General features: G+C 42.3%; 1 protein-coding gene across 1 annotated transcript in view; it reads left to right on the top strand.

Moving 5' to 3' along the window:
• The first annotated feature begins 4,624 nt into the window (after positions 1–4,624).
• palm1a (paralemmin 1a) overlaps positions 4,625–12,225 on the top strand; it is a 292,230-nt gene continuing 284,629 nt past the window's right edge. The window contains exon 1 of the mRNA XM_072593634.1: positions 4,625–4,826. Coding sequence (XP_072449735.1) covers positions 4,810–4,826 — 17 coding nt within the window. The 5' untranslated portion in view covers positions 4,625–4,809. The remainder of the gene's footprint in view (positions 4,827–12,225) is intronic.

Genomic DNA, 12,225 nt, shown 5'->3' on the forward strand with positions numbered 1-12,225 from the left:
ACCCAAGTTGATAGGGTTGTTAGGAAGACGTATAGTATTTGGTCTTTCATTAACAGTAGGATTGAGTTTAAGAAATACAACTGCAGCTCTATAAACCCTGGTTAGACCACACTTGGAAAATTGTGTCCTGTTTTGGTCACCTCATTACAGGAAGGTTTAGATGCTTTAGAGAGGGTGCAGAGGAGATTTACCAGACTGCTGCCTGGATTGGAGGGCTTGTCTTATGAAGAGAGATTGAGTGATTTCGGACATTTCACACTGGAGAGAAGAAGGAAGAGAGGTGACTCGGTAGAGGTGTACAAAGTAATGAGAGGCATAAATAGATTAGATAGCCAGGGCAGAAATGGCTGTCATGAGGGGTCATAATTTTAAGGTGATTGGAGGAAGCTATAGGAGAGAGGTCAGAGGTAGGTTCTTAAGCAGACAGTGGTGGGTGCGTGGAATGTGCGGCCAATGATGGTAGTAGAGTCAGAGACATTAGGGCCATTTGAGCGAGTGCTGGACAAGCACATGAACAGCAGTAAATTGAGGGGTGTGTAGGTTAGATTGATATTAGATTAAGATAAATGCTCGACACAACATCATTGGCCAAAGGGCCTGTACTGTGCTGTACTGTTCTGTGTTCTATGCTCTATGTACATCCTCAGAGCTAGTGTCTTTATGGCAGTGCATTAAACTGAGGCCCTGTCTGCCTGTGAGATGGAGAGAGAAGATCTCCTAGCACTGAAGAAGATCATGGTGTTACACTGACTGATCATAACCCCAAGTACTATTACAAGTACTTACAATTTCAAAATGTATCATTTGAAGGAGGGCTGATTCAGAGAATAATATTTTCTGATGTAAATTAACCTTATCTATACTCTTCATGATTTGATAAGCCTCTGTAAAGTCTCCCCTCAACCTCATATGTGTGCTGTGAGAAGATAAGAAACACAAGAGAATTTGTACACAGCAAGATCCCACAAACAATGAGTTCATTTGCTTTTTGTGATATTGGCTGAGGAACCAATATTGACTGAGGAACGAGGAACCATTCCTTGTTGTGGCCAGGTCCAACTGTGTGTTGAGGTAGACTGATGAAAGATCTAAAATATCAAAGATACTTCAAACATTGGACTTTGAAGAATGCACAAGAACATGGTCCAGGAGCAGACAAATAAGACTAGTCTAGTTTGGGATTATGTTCGGCATGGATTGGTTGGACTGAAGTTACTGTGCTGTGTGAAACTATGATTCTATAACAGGAGTTAAAATTCATGTTCAACACCATTGAAGTAGATTACTTACAGTGTGGAAACAGGCCCTTCGGCCCAACAAGTCCACACTGACCCACCGAAGCGCAACCCACTCATACCCCTACATTTACCCCTTACCTAACACTAGGGGCAATTTAGCATGGCCAATTCACCTGGCCTGCACATCTTTGTGACCGTGGGAGGAAACCCACACAGACATAGGGAGAACGTGCAAACTCCACACAGTCAGTCACCTGAGGCAGGCATTGAACCCAGGTCTCTGGCACTGTGAGGCAGCAGTGCTAACCACTGTGCCACCATGCCGCCCATGAGTAGGCTAGTGGGACTGAAATCTGTCATGTGTAGCAGCTTGTGTTTGATCTTTAGTGTGCTGTAGCAGTCAGTGAAAGAACTATCCTCTAGTCATCCCTGAGTTGCAGGTAAAGGAAGACCTACTCTCATTCTGAGTACTGCAAACTGGTTATAAAGGAAACAGGACAACAGAAGGGCTATTTCTCATTCTGAGTACTGCAAACTGGTTATAAAGGAAACAGGACAACAGAAGGGCTATTTCTCATTCTGAGTACTGCAAACTGGTTATAAAGGAAACAGGACAACAGAAGGGCTATTTCTCATTCTGAGTACTCAAATTTAAGCACAGTTGAAAGGGATTAGAACTACAGAATCCCAACCAACCTACAAAACTAAGGATCATGGAACAAAGTATTCAACTACTAAAGTCAATGCTATCAGTAATCTCCATGCTGACGGCCATAATATTTAACAATCTGCTCTTCACAAACTATTTTAGAGATTGATCTACATATTTGACTTTTTAAATTTTATTTATCTTTTTGACTACTTCTGTACGTGTGTTGTGTTACAATTCCTCCCGTGTTTGGAAATAAATAAGCTCATTATTGTTGTTAATTCAAGAAAACCTGATGAAGTTGGCTCCTTTTAAAATGTAGTTTCATTTTTTCTAGAAGAAGGTTATCCACAAGGTAAGGTATGACTTGGAGGTGCCAGTGCTGGACTGGGGTGGACAAGGTTAAAATTCACAACGGGTTTATTTGGAAGCACTAGCTTTTAAAGCACCACTCCTTCATCAGGTAGTTGTGCTCAGGTCTATTTGAATTCACCTTGTTGCAAGCAGGTAAGAGGCTTGGTGAACCAAGAAGGGGAGCTCTCTCACCCTTCCACATTCAGGAGATTAATATTTTCAGGGTATCCATTATGGTCAACAACATAATGAACGGGGAAGCTGAATTAGGACCTGGCCACAACAAGGAATGGTTCCTAGTTCCTCAGTCAATATTGGTTCCTCACCCAATATCACAAAAAGCAAATGAACTCATTGTTTGTGGGATCTTGCTGTGTACAAATTCTCTTGTTTCTTATCTTCTAACAACACACATATGAGTTTGAGGGGAGACTTTACAGAAGCTTATCAAATCATGAAGGATATAGATAAGGTTAATGGCAGGAGTCTTTTCCCTAGGGTGGGGGATTTCAAGGCTAGGAATGTACTTTTAAGGTGAAAGGAAATATATTTTAAAAAGACATGAGAAGGCAACATTTTTACACAGAGAGAAGTTCATGTATGGAATGAATTTGCAGAGGATTCTGAGATAAAGTATACATGCATTCAGGAAGACAGGGTTTGATTAGGAATAGTCAGCATGGCTTTGCGTGTACAAGATCATGCCTCACAAATTTGTTCAAGGTTTTTGATGAAGTGACCAGGAATGTTGATGAAGCCAGGGCATTAGACATAGTCTATATGGATTTTAGTAAGGCTTTGGTACGTTTCCACATAGTAGACTGCTGTGGAAGATTAGATTGCATGGAATTCAGGAGGATCTGGCAAATTAGATACACAATTGGCTTGATGGTCGGAAGCAAAGGGTAATAATGGAAGGATGCTTGTCAGACTGGAGGCCTGTGAGTAGTAGAGTGCCTCAGGGGTCAGTACTGGGCCCGTTGCTGTTTGTTACCTACATCAATGATTTGCTTGAGAACGTACAAGGTATGATTAGTAAGTTTGCAGATGACACTAAAGTAGATGGTATGATGGACAGTGAGAAAGTTATCAGAAATTACAGCAGGACCTTGATCAGCTGGGGAAGTGGGCTGGGAAATGGCAATTGGAGTTTAATGGAGGTCTTGCATTTTGAAAAGTCAAATTAAGGCAGGAGTTTCACAATGAATAGTATGGCCCTAGGAAATGTAGTGGAACAGAGGGACCTTTGAGTTCAGGTGCATGGTTTTCTGAAAGTGGAATCACAGATAGGGCAGTGAAGATGGCTTTTGGCACACTGACCATCATCAGTCAGGGCACTAGTATAAAGTTGGAAAGTTATGTTGCAGTTGTACAGGAAATTAGTGAGGCCACACTTGGAGTATCGTGTTTAGGTTGCTGTAGGAAGGATGTTATTAAACTGGCAAGAGTGAAGAAGAAATTTACAAGGATGTTGCCAGGTCTCAATGGTCTGAGTTATAGGGAGAGGTTAAACAGGAAATTACTAGGAGTTTTTTTTTAAGAGTGTAGGGCACCAAAGGGGAGTCTTATGGAAGTGTATATGAGCATGAGAGGCATGAATAGGATGAATGCACTCAGTCTTTTTCCCAGGGTTGGGGAATCAAGGACTAGAGGGCATCAGTTTAAGGTTAGAGAGGAAAGAATAAAAGGGAACCTGAGGGGAATTTTTTTTAAACAAAGGGTGGTACGCGTATGAAAGGAGCTGCCAGTGGAAGTGGTTGAGGCGGGTACATTAACAACATTTAAAAGGCAATTGGATAAACACTTGGATATGGGCCAAGTGCAGGGGAATGGGGTTAGCATTAATGGACATGTTGTTCGGCATGGACCAGTTTGGGGCAAAGGGTCTGACTCCATGCACAGGACTCTGTGACTCTATGAGTAAGTGGTGGATGTGGGTCCAGTTACAACATTTAAATGACATTTGGATAAGTTCATGGTTAGAAAATGTTTGGAGTGATGTGGGCCAAGTGCAGGCAGGTGAGATTGGGATTATTGTAGGCAAAGACAGGATGGATCTAAGTCTCTGTTTCCATGCTGCATGACTCTATAAATCCTGAGATTGTGGTGGGGACTCCACAAACAGCAGCGTTTCCTTTATTGTTAATTACATTTCTGCTATTTGGGACATGATTAGTTAGCCTGAACTAAAGAAGGCTTCGGTTCCTTTGTGGTACAAATTATCTAAAGTGCTCACTCCCAGAATGGCTCCTGTATTTTAATTTAATTGTATGGAAATCATCTTTGGCAGTTCGTTCTCTCCCTGCCCAGAAGGCAGACGGAGCAATGCAGGCACTGTCCAGTAGGGGCGCAGTGACACCGCTGTATCATGGAGCTGAGTGAACACAGGACAAAGGCAATGAGATGTGAAGCTGCCGCTCGCTAACAGCAGACTGTCAAAGCAGAGGGGTGCTTTCTGTAGGAAATAAGCACCCACAGGCTGTGGACACACACAGATCCGACTGCACGTCCTTCCAACCAGCTTCCCAGACAGGCTGCCCTCTTATAACCAGGAGCACCGCACAGTAAATGGCACTGACAATGGAGTAAGTGAATTAAATCTGATCCTGTGGAATAATCTATTGATCCAGCAGGCTGGTGTGGGAGGGTAGGGGGTGGTGGAGTGGGTATATCACTGTACTGCTGTCTGTGGGCATTTCATTAAGAGAACTGAGTATTGCACAGCCATGCATTAGCCTGGGTGTCTGCTTGAGAGGCTGCAGGCTTTTGTGGTTGTTAATTCAGCTGAGATTGCAATGTGCTCGCACCTATGTCTTTGAAGGACGATGGGATGTATTGTCTATTTACTTTGCATTCTGAAATGGGGAATGTAACAGTGCTTCCCAGTGAATCTCAACATGGCTGCACCAGCCTGAAACCCCTTGCAGTTTATACTCAGTATCAGTTGATACCTATGACTCTATCAGAGAAAATTCATTGTGCATCATTAAAAAGCAGAAAATGATTATTGTGATGTACTATCCGTGCTGTATAATATGATGTTGTGACCATGAAGGACAGGGGCAGAGGATAGACAGAAAGTTATTTAGTCCTTACCCCTGAATCCATGCTTCTGAGTGTCCTGAGGTTTTAGATTAACCATTTGTTTGTTGAATTATTTATTCATTGTACCTGAGTTAGCAGAGGCTTCTTAGCATAGGATATCTGGCTGTGTTTCTGAACAAGCTTTATTTTGATAAAATATGCAATTTGCTGAATGCTTGGCATTTTTAGATGGTGCTGTTACAGATGTGCGTTGGCGTTTACAAACCTCCCTTTTCCCCTTCGCTATCCCTCCCATGAAGTGGGGGTCCCTGTGGGCAGTGGGTTTGGGCCCTGTGTGTCGTCAGCTGTAAGAGAAACACTGTGCCCAACCTGGGCGAGGATCTTCCATGCCAGCCATTTCTGTCCATGCCAGTGAGCAGACAGTGAACTAGAGACTGGGAGAGATCTGGGTCACTTGGTTCCACAGAGAACCAGTCAGGAACTTGTCATTCTTACTGAGTGAGACCCTCTTCCCAATAAAGAGAATCGTTTTTCAATGTTCGCCCTGCTTTTCCTGCTGGCTGTTTCTGAGATAACAGCGTGACAAGAACACATCTCCTCTTTGTTACTTTGCCCAACTGCTCAGTCACATGTGAGGCTCAACGGTAAGCAACTGCAAACTATTTGGCGATATTATTACAATTAATACTCTCACATACACTTATATTTACTCTCTCACACACACATTCACACTCTAATATTCTCACACACACCCTTGTACTCTCATACACAAATTTACAGTCTCACACACTCAAACTTATATACTCATGCTAGAAGAAAGTGAGGACTGCAGATGCTAGAGATCAGAGTTGAGAGCGTAGCACTGGAAAAGCACAGCAGGTCAGGCTGCATCTGAGAAGCAGGAGAATCGACGTTGCAGGCATAAGCCCTTCATCAGGATGACCTGCTGTGCTTTTCCAGCTCCACACTCTCGACACTTATATCCTCACATGTACACACTCAGTAGTACTCATAACTCACATTTACACTCAAACACACACTAATACTCTCACACACTCACATTTACACTCAAACACATACTCACACACACTAATACTCTCTCACACTCACATTTACACTCACACACTCAAACACACACTTATACTCTCATATACACTCACGTTTACACTTGCACATACATTCATACTAATATTTTCACACACACTAATGCTCTCACATACACATTTACACACATGAATACTCACATATATTCATATTTACACTCAAACACGTAATAATACTCTCACACACAAATTAATATCACACACACTCACATTTACTCTCACACACATTCACACTAATATTCTCACACATATGCACACTAATACTGTCATACACTTACATGTGGTTTCACTACAAATTCACACGCACACAGACATCCATAAACCTACTCTACATACACACTGTCCAACTTACAAACAAAAAGATAGCCATATACACTATCACACACACACTCATGAACACTCAAGTTCCCATAAACACACACACACGTACAGAGACTTACATGTGCTCTCTGACACACACACCCATACACACTAATGCACACATAAACACAAACAGACATGCACACCTACAAGTGCAAATTAACAGAATGGCATAACATGTATGTATGCACATACACACAGATGTATGCACTGTAGTATATACATGTAAATGCATGTTTACATATGAAAACACACATGCACACATACACAAATTCATACACATGTATTCACACACACATATTTTAACAGAAGTTACCATACAGCAAGTCCGAAAGTGAACTGATCTCTGTCTATCTAGCTCCTGGGCCCTAAAGCTAGCTGCCTACCCTGGCCTGCGAATGACTTGGCAGTGATTTGTGAGTGATCCTAGAATATAAGGCAGCTGAGGTTCAGCAGTTAATTCGTGAAGCTAGTGGACATCGCCCCAAACACTTCTCTCATAAAATGTTTATCTCTCCATTTTAGATAATGTGTAACACAAGCTTATGATCATGTACTTGGGAACAGTAACCCAGATTCTGTAATTGCTGTTATTATGCTACTTGTGACAAGATGGCACCACCTAAATGACGCCAAGTGGAAAATAAGACTCATGTGAAAAGGCACTTAGAAAATAAGATTCAAGAAGGCAAAGAGTGGAATAGGGGAGAGACAGAGTGATTCTTGAAATTAGAACTGAGGATCTGGTCAAAACTGTCAACTTTACAGAGCAGTCTGTTCTGATACAATGTGATAATTCCGTTTCCGTGCGATCCAGCGCTACAAGAAAATCACATAATATCAGCATCATTTAAACAATGGGATTGGAATTGTGTTATAGCCAATGCAGGTAAAGAAGGTTTGCGTTCTTAAAATAATGGTCTAAATTCTTCAATTATGTTATCGTGAATTAGTGTCAAAGAAATGCACGTTATAGCAGAACCGACTTTACCTTGTTTCACCTTTCCGTAACAATAATTTGTTGCTGTTTTTGGTCTCATTTGGTCCAAAGATTGCATTTGGAATATAGCCATTCGATACTGGTAGAATTCATACAACACAGGAGACCATTCAGCCTTTGTATCCATGCTGTACATTTGGTGGCTACAGCTTTCCTGACAACTTCAGACCAGAAAGTGGGGCCTTGAATTTCTCACTTCTCCTCTCAGGTCAAGGAGTGACCACTCTAATAATTGGTTGGACCAAACTTCCAGATCGACCACCAACTTAAACTTACTTTGAGTGAAAAAAACTTGATTTTGGGAAGGGAGAAGCTTTCATATTTTGTGGAGAGACCATCTATTTTGCCAAGTTGTATACAGGGCAGGTAGATATTCCACTGAGTGATCAGTAAGGGCTTTATGCTGGGAGTGACCCCACCCCTTCTGGGCATGATCAAATCTTCGGAGAGAGAAAGTATTGATGATAGAACAAGTAATTAACATTAGAAGGGAAACTGTCAAATGGCAAGTGATTTAATTCTTCTGGATCAAAAGGACAGGTTCATCTGTGGTGCAGTGGTAGTGTCCCTACCTCTGATCCAGGAGGCATGTGTTCAAGACCCATATACATTAAAGGTTTGTCATACCATGACCAAGCAGGTTGATTAAAAGCACCTTCTGTGTAGAAAGGGGCTCTTGCAGTGCAGTGGTTGTGTCCCTACCTCTGAGCCAGGAGCCCAGGTTCAAGTCCTATCTGCTCCAGAGGTGTGTCATAACAGCTGTGAACAGGTTTTTTTTAAAGAAATATCTTGATGGGATATAAAGGGGGGCTGATCGGGAGAGAGAATCGTTGGGCTGAAATGGTCAATAAACTCTCAACACAATGAAAATTCATGTCCTTTCTTTTCTGTTTGACCAGCCTGGTTAGGATCCACTAACAATGGAATGTGAACAGTCTGTCAGGACTATAGAAATGTTATTACTGTACTTGTTCTATTTTCAGTTTAGCCATCACTTGTTTATGAAGGATATGGTCTCTCCACAGGCAGTAGTCTACTATTGGTCGCCATCTCTTGATACAATTCTCCAGCACTTGGTAGAGTCTCTAATGATTAATGGTGAGTCAGGGTGTCTTGTCAATGTGATCTGAGCTTTCTCCAGTGTTCAGACAGCCTTGCAGTACAGTACAGTAATAGGTAAGGTATACAAAGATGACCAATAAGGATGAGATCTCACATTAGTCTCAGTTGTAGGTTGAGCTTCAGTGACACCATTGTGATGTTCTCAGCCCTGGCCTTGCTAAATTCTTTGCCATAAAGAACAACATGCTGGAGAAACTCAGCATGTCTGTAGAGAGAGAGAAAACACAGATTTAATGTTTCAGGTCAATAACATTTGCATCATAAATTCTAACAAATAATCATCAATAGGAAACATGAACTGTTTCTCTCTGCACTGATGCTGCCAAATCTGCTGAGCTTCTCAAGCACGTATTTGATTTTATTTCAGATTTCCAGCATCTGCAGTTTTTTCTACTTGGCTCCAAGTTGTCTAGGTGTTAGTAAGTGGTGGGTGTCTCCGCGGGGGGCCACTTGTGTAATTAAGTACTGCATTTAACGTGCTAGCTGTGAGAAAGAAAAGAACTTTCATTTCTTTAGCACCTTTTGCAGTCTTAAATTATTCCGAAACAGGCCAGGAAGCACTTGAGAAGTGTTCCATGACAATATCAAAGGCAGGCAGCCAGTGTTCGCAGACTGAGTTCCCACAACATGATGATGTGAAAATGACCAGATATTTTGCTTTTATGATGTTGATTGAGGGGGAAATGTTGCACCAGTATACATGGGAGAGCTCCTTTGCTCCTCTTTGAATAATACTCTGGGATCGATTATATCGAGGTGAGGGAGCAGATGGAATCATAATCATAGAATCCTGATAGTGCACACAGAGAATATTCAACCCACTGAAGAACACGGTTTTAAAAACATTGTTTTTTAAAACAGTGGCTAATCCACCAACACTGCAGATCCCTGGAAACTACAGGGGAATTTTTACCACAGCTAACCCACCTCCCCTGCACATCTATTTTCCCTGGAGTGTTGGAGGCTGAGGGAAGACCTTACAGAGGTTTATAAAATCATAAGGGTTATACATAAGGCGAATATCTCAGGGTAGGAGAGCCCAAAACTAGAGGGCATAGGTTTAGGATGAGAGGGGAGCGATTTAAAGGGAACCTAAGGGGCATAGAACATAGAACAGAGAACATTACAGTGCAGTACAGGCCCTTCAGCCTTTGATGTTGCACCGACCTGTGAAACCAATCTGAAGCCCATCTAACCTCCACTATTCCATTTTCGTCCATAAGTTTATCCAATGACTATTTAAATGCCCTTAAAGTTGGCGAGTCTAATCCTTTTGCAGGCAGGACATTCCACACCTCTACTACTCTCTGAGTAAAGAAACTACCTCTGACATCTGTCCTCGATCTGTCACCCCTCAATTTAAAGCTATGTCCTCTCATGCTAGCTATCACCATCCGAGGAAAAAGCTCTCCCTGTCCGCCCTATCTAACCCTCTGATTATCTTAGATGTCTCAATTAAGTCACCTCTCAATCTTCTTCTCTCCAACAAAGACAGCCTCTCTAGTCCCTCAGCCTTTCCTCATAAGACCTTCCCTTCATACTAGGCAACATTCTAGTAAATCTGCTCTGAACCCTTTCCAAAGCTTTCACATCCTTCCTATATGCGGTATCCAGAACTGTACGCAATACTCCAAGTGTGGCCGCACGACAGTTTTGTACAGCTGCAGCATAACCTCGTAGCTCCAAAACTCAATCCCCCTACCAATAAAAGCGAGCACACCTAAGCCTTCTTAACAAGCCCATCAATCTGGGTGGCACCTTTCAGGGATCTGTATACATGGACACTGAGATCTCTCTGCTCATCGAAACTGCCAAGAATCTTACCGTTGCCTCGTACTTCTTATTCCTGTTGTTCCTTTCAAAGTGAATCACCTCACACTTTTCCACATTAAGCTCTATTTGCCACCTCTCAGCCCAGCTCTGCAGCTTATCTGTGTCCTTCTGTAACCTACAACATCCTTCGGCACTATCCTCAACTCCACCGACCTTAGTGTCATCTGCAAATTTACTAACTCATCCTTCTACGCCCTCATCCAGGTCATTTATAAAAATGACAAACAGTAGTGGCCCCAAAACAGATCCTTGTGGTACACCACTGGTAACTGAGCTCCAGGATGAACATTTCCCATCAACCACCACCCTCTGTCTTCTTTCAGCTAGCCAACTTCTGATCCAAACCACTAAATCACCTTCAATCCCATGCCTCCATATTTTGTGCAATAGCCTACCTTATCAAAAGCCTTACTGAAATCCATATACACCACATCAACCGCTTTACCCTCATCCACCTGTTTGGTCACCATCTCAAAGAACTAAATGAGGTTTGTGAGGCACAACCTACTCTTCACAAAACCATGTTGACTATCCCATATCAACTTATTCCTAACTAGATGATTATAAATCCTATCTCTTATAACCTTTTCCAACACTTTACCCACAACCAAAGTTAGGCTCACTGGTCTATAATTGCCAAGATTGTCTCTACTCCCCTTCTCGAACAAGGGAGCAACATTTGCTATCCTCTAGTCTTCTGGCACTATTCCTATGGACAATGACGACATAAAGATCAAAGCGAAAGGCTCTGTATTCTCCTCCCTGGCTTTCCAGGGAATCCTCGGATAAATCCCATCTGGTCCGGGGACTTATCTATTTTCACACTTTCCAGAATTGCTAGCAATCCTGTCCAGTCTCGTAGCCTGTATCTCAGTATTCTTCTCGACAACATTATCTTTTGCCAGTGTGAATATTGCCGAAAAATATTCATTTAGCACTTCTACTATTTCCTCGGACTCCACGCACAACTTCCCACTACTGGACTTGACTGGCCCTAATCTTACTCTAGTCATTCTTTTATTCCTGATATACCTATAGGAAGCCTTAGGGTTTTCCATTCTCCTATCTGCCAACAACTTCTCATGTCCCCTCCTGGCTCTTCTTAGATCTCTCTTTAGGTCTTTCCTGGCTAACTTGTAACTCTCAACTGCGCTAACTGAGCCTTCACATCTCATCCTTATATAAGCCTTCTTCTTCCTCTTGACAAGAGATTCAACTTCTTTAGTAAACCACGGCTCCCTTGCTTGACCACTTCCTCCCTGTCTGACAGGTACATACTTATCAAGGACACGCAGTAGCTGTTCTTTGAATAAGCTCCACATTTCAATCGTGCCCATCCCCTGCAGTTTTCTTCCCCATCCTATGCATCCTAAATCTTACCTAATCGCACCATATTTGCCTTTCCCCCAGCTATGACTCTTGCCTTGCGGTATATACCTATCCCTTTCAATCACTAAAGTAAACATAACCAAATTGTGGTTACTGTCACCAAAGTGCTTACCTACCTCCAATTCTAACGCC

This window comes from Chiloscyllium punctatum, chromosome 24 (assembly GCF_047496795.1).
Source record: "Chiloscyllium punctatum isolate Juve2018m chromosome 24, sChiPun1.3, whole genome shotgun sequence".
Taxonomy (NCBI): Eukaryota; Metazoa; Chordata; class Chondrichthyes; order Orectolobiformes; family Hemiscylliidae; genus Chiloscyllium; species Chiloscyllium punctatum.